The following is a 24,418-nucleotide window of genomic DNA, read 5'->3' on the forward strand; positions in this document are numbered from 1 at the left end:
CCGCAGGTCACAAAGGCCTGGTGGGCATGGCCGCCCTTTCTCCCAGAGGCCTGGCGGTTTCCATGCTGATGCCCCTGGGCACAAAGGCCTTTTTAATGCCTTTGCCCCTCAACTTTGCCTGCTCTTGTTCCTCTCTCAATTTTCTGCAGCTCTCTCTTGTTCCACCTTGTGTTCCTCCCCTAAACATCCCCAAGGAAGCCCTGAGCCAAAGTGCCAAAGGGCTTTTCCCACCCTGGGTCCCAGCCCTGGGTCCCAGCCTGGGTCCCAGCCCTCAGCCCTGACATCCTGTAGAAAGACCATCAGGAAGGCAAAAGCTCCATTTGAACTTAATCTGGAGGGTACTATGGAAAGGAAAGGAAACTGGATGGTACTATAGAAGAAAAGACTATAGAAAGTGTGGTTTTTAAAAAAATATTAATAACAAAGGAGGGCCAAGGAAAATGTCCATTCATTATTTCATAGGGTGGGTGGGGAAGGATGGAATTATGGTCAGGCATATGCCAGGGGCATCCTGGTGTTCTGTGTCAGCCATGGTGTGGCCAGCAGGACCAGGGCTCTGATTGTCCCTCTGTGCTGGGCAGTGGTGAAGTCACGCCTCATATCCTGTGCCCAGCTTTGAGTCTCTTTACCCTGTGCCTACATTTAATAAACATTACCATCTCCTTGAGTGGTAAGAAACTCTTGTGTCTTTGTCATAACTATATGGCATATTGCAGATAAGAGGTAAGGGTACAATTGATAGGTTTTCTTATTTATGGGTCAGAAATAGTGAAATTATTTAACATTTCATGCACCAAGTTCATTGTAGGTGGTTTACATGTTTGATGGATATAATTTGGTTTATCTTCTGTCAGGGTATACAGGATGATTATAAGCAGTGAACACAATAAAGCCAATACTAACAAAACTAAAATTGGATACAACATTAAGTTCAAAATTCCAGTTGCTCTAGGTGGCCATCCAAAAATAGTTTCCCACCAGCAATGCTCTCTATCTTTCTTCCCTCTTTCCAGGACATGGTGCATCTTCTCTGCCTGACGATGGGTGGTAATGCGGGTTCTTTGTATCTTGTGCTCTTGTCCATTTCAGCATGGACTCAGATCATCACATTGCAACAGTTTCTTGCCAATGCCAGATTCACTCCAGCAGTGACAGGCAATGAAACTTTACACAGTGTGCACTTGGATTGTAGCAACTGGTGAGTTGCAAGGGAGCTGAATTGTTCAAGCTGCATCCCATCATTTTGCTAAAACTACAGATATCGCTATTAGAGCGATCAGATGTCTCTCAGGTGGTGTTTTCTGTAAACATAGAATCACACCAAGTTCTCATACAGATACATCCATTTCCAGCATATGAAAGTACAGTCACTAGGGTTTCAACAGGATATTGGCATTTTCTTAAAAGTCAAGGCAAATGTCTTAATTGTTAATAGTATTATTTTCACAACTAAATCCATGCTGTTCCTGTCCATCAGGCATCAACATCCACAGTTGGCCATTTGCTCCCATTTGGGGCTCACACTTGTATGTTCTAACAGATAGAGGACAGTTCCATTGGGATTTAATCAGCACTATAATTGCGTATAAGGCATAGAGTATTGTTAAAAGAAAAGCTGTGGCTTTACCATCAATGGGATAATAAGTGTCATTAACAAGATGTCACCAAGATTGGAAACACTTTCAAAGAGAGTGTCATAATCCCAAATTACCTTTTGTTTATCAATGGTCAAGGTGCCCTCATTGCCTTTCCTTTTAATTGCTATTACAGCAGATTGCAACCACATCTGAGGAGGACATGTGGTGCATGGTGTAGAATTTAACTAAAGTTCTATTTATTATGATTTATGCTTATCAGTTGGCATAAATAAAGTGAGGCTCTTCAGCATGTGATTCAAGCTGTGGTCGATGTGTATTTTGGGTTCTCCTTTGAGAACAATGAGCAATCCAGGAGATCATGTAAAAGGTCAACAACGAGGAATTTACTGAACAATAAATGGGCAGTAGACAGAAAGGGATAGGAAACAGGAGAGTGAGAAGGAAAAAGGGGAAGATGGAGGATGGGGTAGGGAAGGAAAGAGTAGGGGTGCACAGGTGTGGGGAAGATCAGGACTGGGGTGGGGAAGAGATCAAACAGAGTACAAGACTCTTGGCTCTAGCAGTGTCCCATCTGCCCTTGGTGACCCTGGGCTTCTCTGCAATGGGGTCCCCGTGGTTCTTGTGGAGGTGGGGAAACAAGGTCATTCACCTGGGGTTAACATCTTTCTCTGGTCCATGTTGTGGGTATCCAGGGAACCGTTTTCCTCTTTGCCATGTGAAGAGGGAATGGGTTTGCCCTCACTTACCTGCAATGCTGAGGCCCAAGGAGCATTTCTAAGCTCCTAAACCCCCCTCCCTGGAGGCAGGATGGGGCTGCACCCCCATAGTGTCACTTAGCAGGTGGGTTGTGTTGTGCTTGTTAGTCCACACAGGTGCTCAGAGGGGTTTTTCTTGGCTGCAGCATGAGATGGGGCCTTTAAAAGAGGCCTCTGGAGAGCAGGGTGACCCAGAGTGGGCAAACAGGGGCGTGGTAGGGCAGTTTGTGGGCAAACAGGGGCCTGGCACGGCTCTGAGGGTGTGGCACAGCAGTTTGTGGGCAAACAGGGGCGTGGCACAGCTCTGATGGCGTGGCATGGTATTTGCGCAGCAGTTCACACCGGCAGGGTTGCAGGTTTCCAGGAGTCCCCTGTTCAAAAGGTTTGCTGTGTGTTGCTGTTGGTGTTTTTGTTGTTTGGTTCCAGGGTTTCTGTTAGTAATGGTCCTCACATGATCAAAACCCCTAGTTAGTGCAAATCTGTGTAACCAAATGGAACCCTCCAAAAAGGATGTGTCTGCACAGACTCATTCCTGTGCGGAGTGTTTGAGCTTCTCTGTGGTTTCAGGGGGGCTGAGGATGGAACTTGCCTGAGGTGTGAATAGGTGGATGATCTTCTCACATTGGTGGCTGACCGTAGAGAGGAAGTTGAAAGAATAAGGAGTATCAGGGAAAGTGAAAGGGAAATAGATCAGTGGATTGCCCTTCCAGCCTTGAGGGAGGCCCAGCAAGGGTCAGAGGACTCCTCTGCCTTCCACTGTCAGGCAATAGAAGAATGCTTGGTAGATGAAGGGGACTGGAACTGGGTCCCTGCATGAGGAAAGGGGCCCTTAATAATTATAGTATTAACAAAAAACTCTTTTATCAATAAGTATTAATAAAAACTCCTCCAAACCCCCATCCCCTAGCCATGTCCACTTCAGAATAGGTACGAGCCCTGGATCTGGAGCATCAGCCAAATGATTTAGAAGAAAATTATCTGCCCAGTGAGCATCCCAATTATGATTGCTCTGTGAGAGGGATTGCCACCTCTAACATCCAAAAGGAAAGAAGGGTAATCATGGTGGGTGACTCCCTTCTGAGGGGAACAGAGGGCCCCATATGTTGACCAGACCCACCCCACAGAGAGGTCTGCTGCCTCCCTGGGGCCTGGTTATGGGATATTACTGAGAGACTGCCTGGGGTGATTCAGCCCTCTGATTATTACCCACTGCTGATATTCCAGGCTGGCAGTCATGAGATTGAAAAGAGGAATGTGAGGACAATTAAAAGGGACTTTAGGGCACTGGGACAAGTGGTTGATAGGACAGGGACACAGGTAGCCTTTTCCTCAGGCCCTTTGGTGGCTGAGAAAAACGGTGAAAGGAATAGGAGAGCTCACATTATTAACAAGTGGCTCAATGGTTGGTGTCGTCAGCAGAATTTTGGATTCATTGATCACGGGGCAACTTTTCCAGCACCTGCTCTACTGGAACCAGATGGGATACATCTCTCTGTTAAGGGCAGAAGATTTTTTGCTCATGAACTGGCAGAACTCATTGAGAGGGCTTTAAATTAGGTTTGAAGGGGGAAGGGGATGCATCTGGCTGTCTGGAAGCAGGCCCAAGGGTGGCAAGCTTGAGTTAGGGCTGAAATCAGCTGAGGTGCATGTATACCAGTGCATGCAGCATGGGTAACAAACAAGAAGTGCTGGAGGCCATGGTGCAGCAGCAAAGCTGTGATGTAATTGGCATCAGGAAAACGTGGTGGGATGACTCACATGGCTGGAGCGCTGCACTGGATGGCTACAAGCTCTTCAGGAGAGACAGGAAAGGGAGAAGAGGTGGAGGGGTGGCCCTTTAGATTAGGGAGGCTTTGGACACCATAGGTATTGAAACTAATGATGATGAAGTTGAATGCCTGTGGGTGAGAATTAGGGGGAAGGCCAACAAGGCTGACATCCTACTGGGAGTCTGTTATTGTCCACCCAACCAGGAAGAAGAGATGGACAATTCATTCTATAAACAGCTAGAGAATGTTTCTGGATCATCAGTTCTTGTTCTTGTTGGTGATTTCAACCTGCCAGACATTTGCTGGGAAGTTAAAACAGCTGAAAAAAGGCAGTCCAGGAAATTTTTAGAGTGTGTGGAGGACAACTTTTTGTGGCAGCAGATGGGTAAGCCCATCAGGGGAGGGACTGTGTTAGATCTGTTGTTTGCAAGTAGAGATGGGCTGGTGGGAGATGTGGTGGTTGGAGGCCACTTGGGGAACAGTGATCGTGAAATTATAGTTCTCAATATTCAGTGAAGTCAGGAGGAACATCAATAAGACTTTTACATTGGATTTCCAGAGGACAGACTTTGGCCTGTTTAGGAGACTTATTCAGAGAGTTCCTTAAAAACAAAGGAGTTCAGGAAGGGTGGGTGTGCTTCAAAACAGAGACCTTGAGGATACAGGAACAGACTGTCCCTGTGTGCTGAAAGACAAGTCGATGAGGCAAATGCCCAGCCTAGATGGGCAAGGAAGTTTTGGAGGAACTTAAGAATAAAAAGAGGATGTATCATCTTTGGAAGGAGGGTCAGGTCTCTCAGGAAGTATTTAAGGGGGTGGCTAGAGTATGTAGGAAAAAAAAATAGGGAGGCCAAACTCAGTTAGAACTTAAAATGGCAACTTTTGTAAATGTCTTAAGTTGAAAGACGTAGCTGGGGTTGTATTCAATTCCTGTCTGTAAGAGGTGAGGCAGTTATCTTCTGTTAATTGGGCAGTTTATCTTTCCCTCAACCAATCCTCCCTCTGGGGAGACATCTTCTGTTAATGGGCCATTGAGTGTCACTGCATGACTGATAAAAATTACATCATCACATTGTGAGATGCTCCACCCAGAGGGAGGAGCCAAGCATTCCTACCTGGATATAATCTGAGATTTTGGGACACCAGTACAGCCTTTTCCCCACCGGATTCCCAGAGGAGCAGCTTTCTTCCCCACTGGATTCCCAGAGGAAGATCAGGCTCATCTACACCACCACTCGACCTTCAGAGGAAAACTCCACCCTTCTGCAGGATCCCTGCTCCAACAGAACCACACCTGTCACTGCAGGAGCACTGCAGCCACCATTGAATGGGACTGCTGCCAACACCCGAGCAACACGTATTCTGACTCTGTCAGTAGGTTGTTATTTTTTTGTTTGTACTATTACATTTGTATTTTTAGTTTTCCTAGTAAAGAACTGTTATTCCTATGCCAATATCTTTGCCTGAGAGCCTCTTAATTTCAAAATTATAATAATTCAGAGGGAGGGGGTTTACATTTTCCATTTCAAGGGAAGCTCCTGCCTTCCTTAGTGGACACTTGTCTTTTCAAACCAAGACATTAACTTTTACGGGAAAATTGAAAATATATACCCCACACTCAGTTAGAAGTATCCTAAGCCAAAAGGCTGAGAAATGGCTCACTGATTCCTGTATGTTAAATTATGAAGCGATCTTAATAGCTAATGATTTAGAGCTAATTCTGAGCAACCAACTCAACCCTGCCCAGTTTTTATATGGAGAACCACATGAGGAACTAATACATAATTCCCTAGAGGTTATAAACTATCAAACTAAAGGAAGAGAGGACCTAACAGATCAACCACTCCAAGGTGGAAAACGATTGTACATCGATGGATCTTCATGGGTAATAAAGGGGCACAGAGTATCGGGGTACGCTATAGTGCATGAAGGGTTGGTGGCCATAGAAAAGAGAAAGTTACCTTCCAACTGGTCAGCCCAAGGTGTGAGTTGTATGCCCTAAAGTGAGCTCTGGAATATTAGCACAGAAAAGGGGAACAACATATACAGACTGAAAATATGCTTTTGGAGTAGTGCATGCTTTTGGAAAAATTTGGGAAGAGAGGGGGCTATTCAATTCAAAAGGAAAGTGACTGATTCATGAAAAATTTCTTTTAGAAGAGTTAGAAACCTTACAATTACCAGAGGAAGTAGCAGTGGTGTATGTTGAAGGACATCAAAAAGGGCTGACTCAGGAGGTGCGAGGGAACAATTTAGCCAATTTAGAAGCTAAAAATGCAACTGAATCAGGGACAGAAAAACTAATAATAGTATCAACATCCATGAGAGAAATGCAAAAAGTCCCTGTGTTCAGTGGGACAGAAGAGGAAGAACTCCTTAAAATAGGAACCAAGAAAGATAATGAACTGAAGTGGAGATTAGCAGAGGGGAGGCAAATGTTGAATAAACCCCTTGCCAAGAAAATGCTAGAACACATACATGGGACAACACATTGGGGTACACAGTTGTTAAGTGATCAGTTTCTAAGGGATTGGGGATGCACAGGAATTTTCAGAATAGCTAAGCAACGAACTGAATGGTGTGTGATATGTCAACAAGTGAATAAGAAAATCATGAGGAAAACACCCATGAGGAGGGCGAGAACTGGCCTTAAGGCCCTTCAAAAACATCCAAGTAGACTTTACTGAGCTTCCCCAGGTACAATGGTGGAAGTTTTTGCCAGTGATAGATCATGTGACTCATTGGGTAGAGATGGTGCCCACTGTGAAAGCCAATGCCAGTGTTGTGAGTAAAACACTTCTAGAATCATTCATTCCCTGATATGGGATGGTAAACAGGATTGATTCCGACTGGGGAACTCATTTCACATCAAAGATATTGCAGAAAATTGTTCAGGCCCTGGGAGTAAAATGGGAATTACACACTCCATGGCATCCACAGAGTTCTGGTTGGGTTGAGAGAATAAATGAAACTCTTAAAAGAGCTCTAGTTAAGCTAATGTTTGAAACCCAAAGGTCATGGATAAAATGTCTCCCTTTTGGATTTATTAAGAATGAGAACCCAACCCCAGTCAGATCTGGGGGTGTCACCCTATGAAATGATGTTTGGGTTTCCCTTCCTGACCTTGCCCCAGAAGGCTGCCACCTATGAGGAAGGGGAAGCCAATGCCAAGAAATAAGTGATGTCTACAGCACAAACTTTAAAAGGGCTAAGACATAAAGGGGCAATTCCTCAAACTACCACTCTGGATTTCAGAATCCATAATATTAATCCTGGGGATTGGGTGATGATTAAGCCATGGAGAGATCAGCCTCTAACTCCTCAGTGGGAAGGTCCCTTTCAGGCACTGCTCACCACCGAATCGGCCGTGCAAGCTGCAGAGCGGGGATGGACTCATGGCAACAGAGTCAAAGGCCCAGGAGAAGAACCCAAAGAGTGGACTATAACATCCAGGCTGGGTGAAAAAAGATTTATTCTCAAGCAGAGATTGAAAGACAGCCAGAAAAACACCTAGATGCTAAAAAAGTGGAGCCAAGTTTCCACCAACCAGCTCAACAACTGTCTTCCTGTTTTCATGGGTGATAATTACCAGCATCTGTTGAGGAGAAGTGCACAAGGGACTGTAAAAGGTAATGGGGCAGCTTCTTCAAGAAAATAAGACAAAGGAAGGAGGGCAAGGCCGGGTTGACCCCTTTGTTCGCTACCAAGAAGGCTCCATGGCCCTGCTGTGGGTAGCATCCCTGTAGGCATGGTAAGGTAGGGACAAAAGGCCAGACCAGACCTCTGTAATTCCTCAGTTGTCTTTTAATTCAACAGGGACTGGAGGGCAGGACTGAGTTGGCCTCTGTACTCACCCCTAAGATACACCAACTATGGGCAGCAGCCACATAGGCACAGTAGATGGGAGTCAAAGCCACACTGGACCTCTGGGATGCCCTTTTGTCCATTCCAAATGAGTGTGTCTAAGGAAAACCTGAGATTTTTTCTCCTGTTCCCACTGTCCTTGCCCACATCAACAGATGCTGGTATGACTCATTCAAGAGACAGGAAAATTTTTTTACTTAATTTTTCAAACAAGTGATGTGGAGAGCTTTGTGGACAGTTGGCTAGCTGAGAAAGGTCACGTCGACATGATACTGTTGGTTAAGTTAAAGGAAGGCAAGTCTAGGATTCAGCAGTCAGTGTCCAACCACTGACAAGGACATTGTGCCCTTGGTGCAACAACAGGATAGAGGAGAGCATCTTTTGCCAAAAATATGCGGATAGTTTCAGCAGAATAACCGCAAGAATGTAGAAGTAGTAACAAGATAATTATAAGAATATAGAAGTAGGTGTGGTTGACTGATAAGTAATTAGCCAATAATGAGCTCTGCTTTGCAATATGTATAAGCTTCATTAACACCAATATAAATATGTGTGAACTATCAATAAAGTTTGAGACTTGCTGATCACTCATATTGAATGCTGCATTTCTTCCGCCGATCCAACAAAGTGACTTCTAGAAAAAGAAAAGAGGGGCTTATAATGGATGTGTAATCCTACAGTTGGCTCTCACAATTAAGGGGTGAATATTAAATATATGTTTGGAGAAGTTTTGTAGATGTATAGTTATCCTTCCCCTCTCCCTTGCATTGCTATCACAGGATGGCCTCAGTAGTTGGGGCATTTGGGAGGGTTGGCTTGTTACTATGGCAGCACCTGACCTCCAATCAAGGTGTGAGACAGTGATCTCCACCACTGGACAGTGAAGAAGGAGTCGATTGACAAGACATTGGGAGGGGCTGGAGGTGTAAAAGACAGAACATCCATTTTGTAGATGAGCACACAGTGACTGAATCCTTTGCTCCTGGTGCTGTATTCTTTTCTTAATTCAGTCTTCTGTTGTATTTTGATAAGGTCTTAATAAAGCATTTAAACTTTTGAAAGTGAAAATTGTTTCTCACTTGGGGTTGGGGAATGTGAGGCAAGGTTGTCCACACTGGGTCAGCTCTCAAGGTACAACTTCACTGACCTGGCCAGACCTCCTCGGGAGAGACCCTGGATCAAGATCAATCACAGAATGCTGCAATCACCTCTTGTATAATAAAAACAGCAATAAAGGCACCATTTAAGAAAGGAATACATATTTCCTAGAAGCTCTTTGAAATATTTTTCCATAACTGTAAAAGGAAATCTTCCTGATGAACTGCTCCAGAGCAGAGGGAAATCAAGGCAGAGCCATGGTTTGTCAGGACTTGCTTGATCCTAATGAGCCCCGTGGTGCATTTGGAGCTGAGCCCTTGAACCTCAGGGCCTGAGAGGAGATTGCAGAAACCTTTCCAGGAGTCAAAGTCAGTCGAAAAACCCAAAGTGTCTCAAAGCATGAATGGGTCAAACTGAGGTCAACACAGGCTCCTCATGGACTCCTTGGAGGAGAGAATTGGAGGCCAGGATGGCACAAAAACCTCTCAAAGACTCAGAGTGGAAAGGAACATCCAGAGTACCTTAAAAACCTTGAGTATCTCAAGGCATTAATGAGCCCCACTGAGTGTCAGTACAAAGCTCTCAAGGGACTCGTTAAAGCAGATAATTGGGGCCATGATTGCACAAACCTCTCACAGAGTCTGGATCAAAAGGAAAAAACCAAATACCTTAAAATAACTGAAGTATCTTGAAGCATTAATGACCTCAATGATTGTCATTACTGATTAAGGCTCTCAAGTGACTCATTAAAGCAGATAATTGGATGCTGTGACTGCACAATCTTTCTCATAGAGTCTGTGGCAAAAGGTAAGCACCAAGTAGCTTAAAAAATTGAAGTACCCTGAAGTATTAATGAGCCCCACTGAGTGTTGTTACTGACAAAGCCTCTCCAGGGACTAATTACAGCAGATAATTGGAGGCCATGATTGCAGAAACCTCTCAGAGACTCCAAGGCAAAAGCCAAAGTCCTTTGAAAAGCCTGCAGTCCCTGCAGGGAGCATTCAGGAGCCCCCAGGGCCATTGCTGAGCAAGGCTCCCCAGGGACTCCTTGCAGCAGATCCTTGAGGCCACTGGGATGTGGGCAAGGGGGGGATGCTGAGGGCAGCACAAGGGGCTGACAGTGCCCAGCCTGGCTGGGGCTGTGCCAGGAGGCCCCAGGGCCTCAGGACAAAGTGTCTCCTCCCAGCCCTTGCTGGCACAGACCCTGCTGAGCCCCAGGGCACCAAGACTTGGCTTCTCTTTGTCCCCACCTGTCATCACTGCCTGCAGTTCTCTGCTCTGCCTGGGGCCTGGGGACACTTTCTCAGTCGTGTCCCTCTCTGGGACCCATTAAAAGTCCAAGAAAGTTTGGAGTTGGATTCTGACGTGGAGTTCTGGAGAGGTTTCTTCAGCTGCCTCTCAGGGAACTGATGTCCAGGGCCTGAGCACAAAGGCCCAGAGGCTGATTAAAGTCCTTGTGCTGTGTCTGTGCTGCTGAGCTGGGCTGGGCTCCTGGCACAGAGGCAGCTCCTGGTCACCAAGAAGAGCTTCAAAAGCACATTTCTCTGGATGAGCATCTCTTGTGCCAGCCCAGCAGGGCTGGGGCACTGCCTGCAGCCAGCCCGGGCACAGCCCAGAGGCACAGAGAGCTTCAATCAGTCAGGGCTGGGAAGGGGCTGAGAAGTGCCTGGGGCACAATCACTGCCAGCCCTTGGCACAGGAACCTCTGGCTGCAGGACAATGCAGCTGCAGCTCCTGGAGCCATCTCCTCAAGCTGGAACATGCCAATGCCTGCAGAGCCTGTGAGTACATTCTCTGCTTGTCTCTTGTGCAGAGCAGCCAGGGGTGCCCAGGGCTGTCCTGCAGAGCAGGGTCCTGCAGCCCAGGGCGCTGTGCTGGGGCAGGGACTCTGCTGCCTGCCAGGGACAGCTCTCAGCCAGCCCTGGCAGCTGCTCCCAGCACTGGGGGACAAGATCTGGCTGGGAGGAGACAGCTGGTGAGGCTTGGGAGTGTTCTCCTTGTGTGGGGAGGATGCTGCATTGTTCAGGACTGCTCCCAGCATGTCATTGAACTGCAGAATTTAGATTATACAGTGAGCACAGCAAGGCAGGGGCTGCATAAAAGGGGAAATCCTGCTTTTCATTCTACTTCTCTGTGTTGCCTGGATGGGAAATTGTACATAGATATTCATCCCTCAGGTAAGGCTGAGGAAAGATAATAAATTATCTGAGATCTGAATAAACCATGCAGTGAAAGAAATCAGTCCTTTGAGGCAGCATCAGTGTCGCTTTTCCAGCCTCCTCAGGGTTGCTCTGACGTTGCCATCAGAGCCTGCAGAGGCAGAGCTGCCCCTGGGCAGTGCCTGAGCTGGGAGGGCTCTGCAGGGCAGAGCTGAGCCCCCAGGGCTGGGCTGGGCTCTGGCAGCACTGGCAGGGCCCAGCCCTGGGCACAGGGAAGCAGCTGCTGGCAGGGACAGCTCCAGGCAGCAGAGCCCTGGGCAGGCAGTGGGGGGAAAGTGCCCCCAGGCTGTGCTGGGATATTTCAAGTCCTCTCCAAACCCAACTATTCCATGATTACTTTTCTTACAGATCCCCATGCCAAGGCACAGCAAATGTCCAACAGCAGCTCCATCAGGCACTTCCTCCTGCTGGCATTGGCAGACACGCGGCAGCTGCAGCTCCTGCACTTCTGCCTCTTGCTGGGCATCTCCCTGGCTGCCCTCCTGGGCAACGGCCTCATCATCAGCGCCGTAGCCTGCGGCCACCACCTGCACACGCCCATGTTCTTCTTCCTGCTCAACCTGGCCCTCGCTGACCTGGGCTCCATCTGCACCACTGTCCCCAAAGCCATGCACAATTCCCTCTGGGACACCAGGATCATCTCCTACACTGGATGTGCTGCTCAGCTCTTTTTCCTTATGTTCTTCATCTCAGCAGAATTTTCCCTGCTGACCATCATGTGCTACGACCGCTACGTGTCCATCTGCAAACCCCTGCACTACGGGACCCTCCTGGGCAGCAGAGCTTGTGCCCACATGGCAGCAGCTGCCTGGGCCTGTGCCTTTCTCTATTCACTGCTGCACACGGCCAATACATTTTCCCTGCCCCTGTGCCATGGCAATGCCCTGGGCCAGTTCTTCTGTGAAATCCCCCCAGTCCTCAAGCTCTCCTGCTCCAAATCCTACCTCAGGGAAATCGGGCTTATGGCTGTTAGTGTGTGTTTAGCATTTGGCTGTTTTGTGTTCATTGTTTTCTCCTATGTGCAGATCTTCAGGGCTGTGCTGAGGATCCCCTCTGAGCAGGGACGGCACAAAGCCTTTTCCACCTGCCTCCCTCACCTGGCCGTAGTCTCTCTGTTCTTCTTTCCCGCCTCATTTGCCTACCTGAAGCCCCCCTCCATGTCCTCCCCATCCCTGGATCTGTCCCTGTCAGTTCTGTACTCCGTGGTGCCTCCAGACCTGAACCCCCTCATCTACAGCCTGAGGAACCAGGAGCTCAAGGTTGCAGTGTGGAGACTGATGACTGGATGCTTTCAGAAACATTAATCTGCTGGAGAATTTCTGCAAATCACTTATAATAATACTCATTTTTGATACTTCTTGTTGCTTTCATTTTGGAGATTTCTTTCCTTTGTTTTATTTTTTTCATATGGTCCACAACGAAAAGCCATTCCTTATGCCATTTCTCATTTTGTTTCTTTCCACCTTCCCTGTGGCTACAGACTGTGTCAATGAGGGGCTGTGTTCTCTGTGGCTTTAAAGGAACTAAAGGATCTGCCAGCAGAGTTTTCTGCAGAGATGCCCTTCTGTTGCCTTCTCTGGAGCTGCAGCAGCAATGTCTGTGTGCAGAGCTGGGGCAGATCAGTGCTGGCCCAGCAGCTGTGCCCAGCAGCAGCAGCAGCAGCACTTGGTGTTGCCAGTGCTGCTGCCGTGGCCCTGCCCCGCTGCCCTGGTGGCCCTGGTGTTGCTGCAGGGCCTGAGTGCTCTCGGGGCCGGGCACAGCCCTGGGGGTGGCAGTGCCGGGGCTGCAGCAGGGACAGGCCATGGGCACTGCTGGGGCAGCGCTGACGCCTCAGGCCAGGCCCTGGGGGCTCCAGGCTCCTTGCCCAGGCTCTCTCAAGAACACGGCTAGGCCAATGCTCAGCACAGAAACCCCCGTGAGCAGCCCCAGGCTGGCCGTGGGCAGGCTAGGGACAAACAGCATGGCTGGGGCTCTGCAAGGGCCCTGGGGCAGACGGGAAGGAGCAGCAGAGCAGGGGCTGATCCATGCCCAGTGTGCTGCACAGCCCAGGGCAGTGTCCCAGAGCGTCCTCATGCAGCTGCTAACAACATCCCCCCTCTGCAGCCCTGGCCTCTCCCCCAGCTCACACAGGTGCCCCATCCTTGCAGGCACAGACACGGCAGCACTGCCTCAGCAGCCCCTGTTTGCATTGCACACAGCAGGCAGGAGCACGCCCATGCTGTTGCTATGGGGACATGAACCTGAGGGAGCACAAATGCCATCAGCCCCTGGGGCCAGCAAGGCCTGGGGGACACCAGGGAAACCACTCAGCTTTGTCCTGGCCTCTGCACTCAGCCAGAAAGTTTGTTCCCATCAGCTGGGAGTTTCCTGTGCCACTGCAGACGCTGTTGCTCAGAGCCAGGGCTGCCTGGCAGCCACCCCCAAACTGCCCTGAGCATTTCCTTGGCTTCACCTTTGCTTTCTTTACTCTTCCTGCTACAAATTTCTTCCCATTGCCCACCCCTGTTCCCTTCACTGCAAACAGCCCATCTCTTCCCTTCTTCTGCTGGCTACACCATTCCTGATCCAGGCCAGGAGCCATTGGCCTTCTTGGCCACCTGGGCACACTGCTGCCTCATGTCCAGCCTGCTGTCCATCAGTCCCTGCAGGTCCCTTTCTGCCTGGCTGCTCTGCAGCCACTGTCCCCAGCCTGTAGTGCTTCAGGGGTTCTTGTGGCCAAAATGCAGGACCCGGTACTTGGACTTGTTAAACCTCACCTTGTTGTATTTGAGCCCTGGATCCAGCCTGTCCAGGGCCCTGTGCAGAGCCCTCCTACCCTCCAGAAGAACCACACTCCCAGACAACTTGGTGTCACCATGGTTCAATGAGGCCCCTGAGTGTTTCAATGGTCTCCATGACTCCATGGGGCCTCCCAGTGTCACAATGTCCCTTTGGTTCCATGGGAAACCTTGGTGTCAGAAAGTCCCTTGGATCCTTGGGCCCTGCAGTGTCACAATGGATCCTGGGTTCCATGAGGTCTGGCACTGCAGCCATGCTCTCCTTGGTTCCACAGTGTCACAATGGCCTCCTGGTCCCAAGGGCCACCACAGTGTCAAACATGTTTCCTTCATTCCAGGAGTCCCTGAGGAGCAGCCCTGGCCCCTTGGTTCCATGGGGTCCTGCAGTGTCACAATGGCCCCATCATGAAACCAGGTCCTGCTCTGTCACAATGCTCTGCATGGTTCCACAAGGCCCTGCAGGGTCACAGTGGCCTCTGTGGTGCCACCAGGACCCAGACTGTCACCATGGACTCCTTGCTTCCATTCAGCCCCACAGTGTCACAATGGCCCCATGGCTCTGTGCTGCCATGTCATACACAGTGTCACCATGGTCCTCTTAGTGCCACCAGGCCCCGCAGTGTCACAATGGCCCCTTGCTTCCCCAGGGCTCTTCAGGGTCACAATCATCAGAGAATCAACCGGGCTGGAAAAGACCTTGGAGAGCATCAAGTCCAACCTGGGACCCAACACCACCTTGTCACCCAGACAATGGCAATGAGTGCCACATCCAGTCTTTCCTTAAACACTTCCAGGGATGGTGACTCACCCACCTCCCTGGGCAGCCCATTCCAATGCCCAATCACCCTTTGTGTGAAGAATATTTCCAATGTCCAGCCTAAATGTCCCCTGGTGCAGCTGAAGGCTGTGTCCTCTTGTCCTGTCGCTGTTCCCTGGGAAAAGAGCCCGACCCCCACCTGGCTGCACCCTCCTGTCAGGGAGTTGTAGAGAGTGATGAGGTCTCCCCTGAGCCTCCTCTTCTCCAGGATAAACAACCCCAGCTCCCTCAGCTGCTCCTCACAGGACTTGTGTTCCAGACCCCTGACAAGCCTTGTTTCCCTTCTGTGGACACACTCCAGCCCTCTGTGTCCTTCCTAAATTGGGGGGCCCAGAACTGGACACAGCACTTGAGGTGCTGCCCAACCAGTGCTGAGCACAGGGGAAGAATCACTGCCCTGGTTCTGCGGGTCAAACCATTCCTGATCCATAGGAGTGCCAGGGGTTGGATGAGGGAAATGGTGGGGAGGGGGTGGGGACAAACTGTGATTGATTGTCAGCCATAAAGGGTCTTGATTTTCATATCTCTCCACACTGCATTAGAAGTTGCTAGGGGTCAATATCAATTGGATGTTTATATATTGGATTGATGATATCAATCTATAAAAAGGAAAAGAAAACTGGACAAAACAGTCCTCTTTGAAATGTTTTCATCACATTATATTCACTTTCAACAAATTATTGAAATCTGTCTATTTAACCACAGAAGAATTGAAAACTTAATTTAATCCGAAATACTTTTTTTCTCAGGTGTTTTGAGCAAATGTTTATGAGCTCTTCTAACTGAATTCCTGAACTGAGGAGCTCAAGAAAGAAGAGGCCTCTGGAGTAATACAATTCATCAGCAACCTCCAAGTGGCTGAGGATCCATCCCCATGAGAGTAGCAATGAACAGAAATGGGCACAGCTTTGTGGCTGCCCCAGCTTTGGCATGGGCCCTGGGCCTGGAGCAGGAGCAGCTCTTGAGGGCCCCAAGGCTGGGGCTCTTGTGCTGCCCTGGGTAGATGGGATGGCAGCAGGGGCTGCAGAGCTCTATGCACCTCAGCCCGGGGGGAGCAGGGCAGCCAGGGGGCCTCCTTTGGCCTTGGCCAAGCACCTTCCCCCATGGCTGGGGCTGAGTCCTGTGGCAGCTGCAGCTGCTGCTGTGGCCTTGGCAGGGGCTGAGGCCGTGGGCCCAGTGCCCAGAGCAGCCTGGCCTGAGCAGAGCTGTGGGGCCAGAGCCGGCTGGGCTGGGCTGGGCTCAGAGAGGCCCTTGGTGCAGCCCAGAGCTCAGGGCAGCTGGCCGAGCTTGCAAGGAGCTGGGCTGGGCTCCAAGAGCCGGCCCAGAAACCATCAGTGTCCATCTCAGCCTGGCTGAGTGTGCAGGGGCAGGACTCAGGCCAGGCCTTGTTGGGCAGGGCCAGCACCTGTGCAAGGCATTGCAAACAGGCAAGTGGCCCAGAGAGGAGGCTGCTCTGTGCCCTTGGTGGCATGGACAGAGCAGGGAGCGGGCCCAGGACATTTATCTGTGTCCAGCCTCTGTGCCCAAGCGTTGGCAGCCCTGGCTGCTGAGCCCAGCTTTGGCCTGGGCTGAGTTTGGCTGTGGCCCAGCTCCATCCTCCTGTGGGGCTCAGGGCCTGTTCCCGGCCATGGTCAGCCCTGGCTGCCTCTCTGCTGGCCCAGAGGCCGGCAGAGCCCGAGGCAGGGCTGTCTGTGCAGCCCCACAGGTGCCAGGGGCTCTGCAGGAGCTGGCAGAGGCTGCCCAGCAGGGAGGCCATGGGGCACAGAGCCCCAAGGCTGCTGTGGGCACCACGGCACAGGGGCCGTTCCCAGCCGCAATGCTCCTGGCCTGGGCTGGGCCTGCACAGGGGCTGGGCCACCATGGCTGGGCCAGCACAGGGCCACAAAGGGGCCACGCAGCCGCTGCCGGGGCTGACAGCAAGGCCAGGCACACACAAGCAATTGCTGAGCATGGCCTGCGCTGCCCAGGCCTGACTGGGCCAAAGGCAGAGCTCAGCTGCCCTTGGCGGCTGCAGCAACACTCCAGAGCCCAAAGAGCCTCCATGGCTGGGCTGGAGACCAAGGCTGCAGCAGGGAAATGCAGGGCTGCTGCGGGATGGGGAGGCCATTGAATTCCAGCACACACCTCAGCTCTCTGATGATCCCAGCACCATACTGGGCCCTGTTTCAGACTGGAGCAGAGCAGATGTTGATGGCACAGGAGCCCTGCGGGGCTGTCAGGGATCTGCAGCTTGCAAGGTGCCCTCAGGTGCTCTGGGAGAGATCCAATCCCAGCTGGGCACCTCAGGGCACAAGAGGCACTGCCTGTTCATGGGCACACAGCTGATGTCTTCCTGGAAAGGGGCACAGGTGTTAATAATTGTTGGTTTGATAATATACAAGCAAATCTTTATTATCTGGATCATTTCATGGCTTTTTAAGAAATGGCAATGTTTTCCCACAAGGAACAGGAATTTCCTGGAGGTTACTGATGGCAAGAGGAGAAATACTGATCTTGCCTTCTACTGGTGTCACCAATATTCTATTCATTGTTTCCCTCTTCCTTCAGGTATTTACAGCTCTCTTGTTTAAATGATCATTTCAAAGGACATCTCTTCATTTAGAGTAGGTGGATCTATGTGCTTCCTACTGCTCTCTGATTTCCTTCTCCAGGTGCTCTGTGGTAATTCATATGCTTCTCAACCAACTGGTTTCATGCTTTGAGCAACAGGAAATTGCCCAGTCTTTCTGATGTTCAAAAAAATTATATTAGTCAATATCCTATTTACGTTTCCATCTTATACAGAATTACTTTTTCCTATGTCTTTGTCTGAAGTTGTTCCTGTATGGACATCTCTTGGGGATGGGAGACATGTCAGATGCTGCTGGGACATCACAGAGAGCTGAGGGAAGAGCTGTGATGTTATTAAACTGTTCAAATGATCAGGTTCTGTCTGCTGGAAAGAAACCTTTCTGTGCCTCTGAGTGTCACCAGGCCCTGAGCCCAAAGGACACAAACCTGATGAGTTGTGGTTCCCACCGCAGGGGCTGCACTTGGACCTTGGCATAGGAAAGCTCTTCATCCCCTTTCTCTCTTTTCCTCCCTCTGGGCATGGAGGGAACTCCTGACTTCAGTGTGTGACTCATGTGTGCAAAGAGCAAATCTGGGCAGAATTGGGGCAGGGAGGGTTTGGGGGGACCTTGGGATCTGTGCTGGGTACAGAAGGTGTTTTCCATTGCTCTGAGACTGTCTGCTGTGCAAAGTGGATTTAATATCCAGCAGAGGAATGACTTTTGCATTTGATGGAGCTGTGCCTTCCCTTGGCTTTGCTGGCTAGCAAGAAATGAACATCCCTCTGTGTCCCAGGCAGCTCCTTCTCCAAGGAAAGCAGGTGGGAGTTGGAGCCAAGGAGCTGAAAGCTGCAGGTGCAGCCTGGGCTGGAGGGAGCTCAGATTTGCACAAGGCTGCTCTGAGTGCCAGGGCTTGGATGGGGGAAATGGTGGGGTGGGGGTAGGGACAGAGTCTGATTGATTGTCAGCCATGAAGGGTCTTGATTTGCATATCTATTCAAACAGGAGGAGGTACTTGGATTCAGTGTCAGTTGGAGATATCACGTGTCAATGAATTAACAGGGGGAAAAAAGCTAAACAGGACCTGAAAAATCTTTCCTCACTGTCTTTTTAAATATATTGCATTCACTGCAGATATACTACTGAGATCTGTCTAATTAACCACAAATGATTTGAAAATTAAAATCAAATGATTCCCTGAGGCTTGACTTGTTCAGGTGTTCTGAATGTTAATGAGCCCTGGGACACTGAATTCCTGCACTGAAGAGCTGAAGGCTGAACAAGCCTCTGGAGCAGGGAAATTCAGCAGCAGCCTCCAAGTTGCTGAGGATGTCAGCAGCCCCCACTGAAGCCATCCCTGCCCAGAGACCGTGGGGGAATGGGCAGACAAGGAGAGCATCCCTGGGGCTGGGGCAGCACAACTCAGAGGCACCAGTGGCTCCAGCTGGGCAATGGAGTGTGGAATGTGGCTGGGAAAGCCCTGCCTGGGCTGGGCCAAGCAGCACAGACAAGCCCTGACTCCCATCCCTAAAATAACTCTCTCAAAGAGACATTTAAAAGGAATTTACAGTTGTTTCTGTCCTCTGAGTTGGACTCCCTGGAGAAATGCCAACAAGAGGTTCTCAGGAGCTCCAAACTATAAATCAGCCTTTACTGGGAACTTTAGAAAATCAGGGAAACTTTGGCAAAAGGTTTATTATGACATTGTAGTGGTTTTGGTTTGTTAATTTAAGATTTTTCTAATCTTGAGATTTCTTAACTAACGATTTGATGAGTATGGTGGGTTTTAGTGTTGGTTAATTATTTATGTATTTATTTTGTTGTGAGATTGGATTACGAGAAAGGTAAAGTGGGCTTAAAATTTCAAAAGTGTATAAAGAAATTTTTATTAAAAGTAAATTAAGAAAGAAAAAAGGAGTAAGAATTAAATTCTTTGGACACTTTATTTTTCTTTACAACTTTTTCTTTTTACTGACAATTTAAAGAAAGTAAAATTTTAATTTCTAGTTAGGTTACTATTTCTAGAATAGTCTTTTTTATTTTACTTAGGGAGAGAAGTTTTTATTGTTAAGGTTATGGAGATTTTTCTACAAAATGAAAAAATAAGGTTTTTGTGTTCTTAATTTTGTCATGGATATCAGTTCTGTGGAACTTTGGTATTGTTAAGTTGTTTTTATTGCCAGAAGCTTTTCCACAGCTTTTTGATGGGCCTTGCCAACTTATGGGGTATTGTTTTAAAGATGACTCATTTAAAGGTAAAAGCTTTTATTATTTACTTTTGAAATTATTTTTATCTCTGGGAATAGAGATCTTCTCTTGGGGGTACTGGATTATGTTTTTATCTTTTCCTGTTTAAACTTTTTATGAAATTACAGTTATTTTAACATTTGGTTTGTTTTAGTATGCAGGTGTTTTGTTTGATAATAATTTGAATATTTTTATTTTTTATAATTTTATGTGCTATAAAAAAGAGTTTTTTTCTTTATAGTTTACAAGAGGATTTTATTTTTAAGATTTAGGTACTTTTCCTTTTTTTTGTTTGGGATTTCATGTCTTCTTTACTGACTTTGATGGTTTTATAATTCTTTTATGTTTGTATTTTGTTTTTCCCTTTTTTTTTGAGGGAGGATTGATTGAAGTATTGAAAGGGTTGGCACCTGACTTGCCAGTAACTTGTGGTGGAAGTTATGGTTGGGTTGTGTTAGGATTGGTTTTATGGTTCATTTTTGGGGGCTTTTTGTTTAATTTTAGTAGTAGGGTTATTTTCTATGGGTTGTAAGTTTTAGGGGGTTTTGGTTTTAGTTGTGTTGGGGGGAGGGGACTTGATGGTGAGATTTTAATAGTTGTGGCTGGCTTTGTTCTGGTTGGGGTTTTGTAGCCTCTTTTGTTTTCCTGTTTGGGAGTTGTTGGGGTTTGGTTTGGTCAGAATGGGGCCAATGGGGGTGGGAGGGGCACGGCCTGGGGAGGGGGGAAGGGGCTCAGCCCATGGCAGGGTTGCTTGGTTTGGTTTGGTTTGGTTTGGTTTGGTTTGGTTTGGTTTGGTTTGGTTGAGATGGGGGCCAGGGCCAGGGCCTGCTGCTTCTTTGTTGACTGGGAAAGAAAGAGGAGGCTCCTGGGTTTTTTCATATTTAACATATGTGTTTCACAGAGGCATATTCAGAATCTAAGTGGTTTAACAGATTGTCAGTTACACAAAAATATTCTATTACTTTTCAAAAATTCTTCTCATGTCAAACTACGACAGACATTCAATCAACAAAAAACATTTCTCAAAGCATTGACTTGGCCCATTCAACTTCACAAACTCTAAGCTTGTTCAATTTAATATTAATCAAAATTTGCAGGAGCACAGAAACAGAATAAGAATACACAGAAAGAGAGAAAGACAAAAAAGATACAGAGAAGCACACACACAGCTACCAACTCCTGCATTCCAGCACTGTTCAGATGGAAATTCCAAGAGGATGCAGGGTCAAGATGTGTGCTTGCCTTGTGGTCAGCCTTCAATACCCCTTGGTCTCCCTGGGCCCTTCCCCCAGGTGGGGCTTGGGCTCATTTGGTCCCTCAGGAGCTGGGCTGGGGGCTGCAGAGGTGGCTGTGGAGCATTGCCTGTGCTGTGCCAGGGACTGGCAGCCACTGCTGGGCTGGGATAGAGGCTCTGGGGGGATTGGGGTTCCAGGGCAGGGCAAGGCTGGACCTTGTAGAGAGCTTTTTGGATAATTGGTTAGCTGAGAAAGGACATTTCGATGTGATACCAATGGATAAGGATAGGGGAAACAAGCTGGGAACTGAGCAACCAGTGTCCAATTACTGACAAAGGTCACAGTGACCTTCTCTGAAACGGGAAGACGGGGGAGAAAATTGCTTGCCAGAAAATGTAGTTATCTTAGGTAGAAAAGTTAGAAGAATGCAAACATAGAAGCAAAATAATTGTTAGAAGATAGAAGTAGGTGTGGTTGATCTAAGTGTGCTTTAACCAATAATGAGCTCAGCTTTTGCAATATGTATAAGCTTCATTAACACCAATATAAATATGTGTGGGTTTTCAATAAACTTCGGGATTTGCTATTCATCGCATATGGTGTGTCGCATTTCTCCCGCCGTTCACGACAGGACCTGACCCTTCCTCCCCCACGCATGAAATATTTTGAGCCAACAATCTCCTCCAGTCTGTCACAACAGGGAATGTTGGAGGTGGGAATCCCATTTCTGGCCATGGGCACTTGGCTGAGAAGGGCAGTTCTTTTCCATAGGAAGGAAAGTATGGACCCCCAATGTTTGGAGAGCCTCACCAGGCCAAGGCCAGCCAGACTTGTCAGGAATGGCATATTTTGTCTGGGAGCAGTCCTTGGATTTAGGGAATTTTTTAGGTGGAAGCCCAAACTCAGCCATGGGCACCAGGAGAAGCAGGACAATTCTTTCCCATAGGAAGGAAAGCACAGAGCCTTTCCCAGTGTTTTGGGGATAGCTGACAGGTGACCCTTGTAAAACCACTGCAAGACAGCCTTGTCCTGGAAATATTCCTGTGGGAACAATCCCTGGATATAAGGAAATTTGGAGGAGAAATCCTAATTCTGGTCATGGGTGCCTGGAGGAGAAGGAGAGTTCTTTTCCATAGGAAGGAAAGTACAGAGCCACAGTGTTTCATTAGCAGAAGAGACCCTCAACAAGCCAAGGTCAGCTGGACCAGTCAGGTGGCCTCTGGGAGGCCAAGACAGACCATTTCCATGTTCTCTTGGTTTTATGGGGCCCTGCAGTATCATAATGGTGCCTTGATTCCATGTGGTCCAGCAGTGTCACAATGGTCTCCATGGTTCCCCAGGCCCCACAGTGTCACATGACTCCTCCGTTTCATGAGCCCTGCAAGGTCAAAATGGACATTTGACCCTGGAGGTTTGCAATGTCACAATGGTTTCCTTTGGCTCCACAGTGTCACAATGGACCACTGATGCCAGGAGGCCCCTCTGTGTCTCCCTGGAGCTTTGGTTCCATGCAGCCCTGCAGTGTCACAAAGGCATTTTGGTTTCATGAGGACCCACACAATCACAATGGTCCTCTTGGTTCTGTGGGGACCCCCAGGGTCACAATGGTCTCACTGGTTCCATGAGGCCCCACAGTGTCACAATGGTCCCTTGGTCTCACAGGGCCCCACAGTGTCACAATGGTCCCTTAGTCTCACAAGGCCCCACAGTGTCACAATGGTCCCTTGGTTCCATGGGCCCTGTGCTGCTGCATTCCCCCCTCCCCTTCTCAGGCCGCCCTGCCAGCTGAGAAATGCTCCTTGGGGCTCGGCCTTGGCCAACAGCCCCTGGGCTCAGCTCCTCTGTAGCTCATCACAAACACTGTCTGCTCCAGGCACTGCTGCTGCCCAACCAGCTCCTGCTTTCTGGAGGAGCAGCCCTGGGAGCTGGTTTTGTTCCCTCCGTGGCACAACATCCCTGTTCTCACCCTGCCAGAGAAAGCTGTTGGTGCCAAGTGCGGCCAGGATGAACCATTGCTGGGACTGAAGCCCCTCTCTTGGGGCCCTGCAAACAGCGCTCCAAAAGGAGCCCTTGGAGCTCTCCTGGGCCAGCGACTCCCTCTGAGTGGGGCCTCTCCCAGCCGGGAACTCTCCCGTTTGCTGCACTCAGGGATCCCCTGTCCGGTTCGGCTGTCTGTCTCTGCCCCGACACGGGTAGGGTGGTTCTTGGGTGGCCCGCGTTTCAAAGGACGAGTCTGGACTCTTCAGCTTTTCGATCTTCAGATTGTTTATTGTTTCTTATCTACAAAATTTTCTGTCTGCTCAACAGAGGTCTGATCTGCAAGGCAGCTAAGGGCACTCTTACCACCCACGAGGCAGTCATGTCTTTTTATACTAAAATCTACATACATGATATTTACTTTTATTTTCCAATACTTTTCACCCATGTTGGCAAGTACACCTTCACCATAAACCAATCCCCAAGTGCCAACATCACCACAGGAGATGGAAGACAAGAAGAAGAAAGAAGAAGGACGAGACATGCCCTGATCCCTCCATCTTGTCTCCATAACCCCCCTGTACCAAAAACCTTATAGTTTATATTTCACCCTCTAAATGTGTCCCTTTTACACCCTTCACTCTAAAGTGATTCTCATGTCCTCAAACTGCTGTCACTTCTGTGGATGGATCAAAATCAAGCCACCAAACACTCTTGGCAACATTCCAGGATTTCCGAGACCCCCAAGGGTTCTCTCGGTAACTCTGGACATCGGGAGTGATGTGCTGAGTTCCCACATCTCCCCATTCTGTTTGCACCAAGAATACTTCTTTGGCAACTTGACTCATGACACGTCACACACATAAAAAGATGCATGGGACGATGAGCATGAGGACTAAGAGTATTATTAGAATATAAAATCCCATTTTTAAAAACCCTCTTCATAAGGTAGAAAGATCAAAAAATCCCGCCACATCATCAATCCATGATCCAGTGATTTCGCCGAGTTTTTTTATACTGTCTTTCATTTTTTGAATACTTTCATGAATTAATCTTGAATGATCCGAGAGATTCATGCAGCACATTCCCTCAAACTCTTCACACCCATGTCCATGAGCGAGCAATAGATAATCGATCGCTGCTCTATTTTGAAGAGTTGCCTCTCTCACACTACTTATGTCTTTTAACATCTCACTCAAAGCGAGAGAGACTGATTGAGCATGCTTGCTCAACCAACAACCCATGTGGTCCAGTTGAGTCAAGGCCACCCCCGACACTGTCTGAGGTGAGAAAATTGCTGCCGCAATTCTCCTTGCCTTGTCCCAGGTGTATACTTCATCATCACAGTTTGCACTGTAATGTTGCAAGGACCTTTTCTCTTTATGTTTTTGCTCTCTCAATACGTTCAAATCTGGTGATAACATTGAAATCCTCCCAATGCTGGACCTCCCTTGGCATTTGCAGGAATGCCGTGCCAAATTCTGTCCCCACAAATTAAAAACAACCCATGTGG

At 48.6% G+C, this 24,418-nt stretch overlaps 1 protein-coding gene and 1 pseudogene across 1 annotated transcript; both read left to right on the forward strand.

Moving 5' to 3' along the window:
• LOC139604079 (zinc finger protein 850-like) overlaps positions 1 to 24,418 on the forward strand; it is a 180,632-nt pseudogene that overhangs the window by 114,810 nt on the left and 41,404 nt on the right.
• On the forward strand, positions 11,625 to 12,607 carry LOC139604067 (olfactory receptor 14C36-like). The gene has a single exon (XM_071455055.1). The coding sequence runs from the start codon at positions 11,633 to 11,635 to the stop codon at positions 12,605 to 12,607; it is 975 nt and encodes a 324-aa protein (XP_071311156.1). The 5' UTR covers positions 11,625 to 11,632.

This window comes from Agelaius tricolor, unplaced genomic scaffold (genome assembly GCF_023055355.1).
Source record: "Agelaius tricolor isolate 1412-34295 unplaced genomic scaffold, bAgeTri1.0.p SCAF_43, whole genome shotgun sequence".
Lineage (NCBI taxonomy): Eukaryota > Metazoa > Chordata > Aves > Passeriformes > Icteridae > Agelaius > Agelaius tricolor.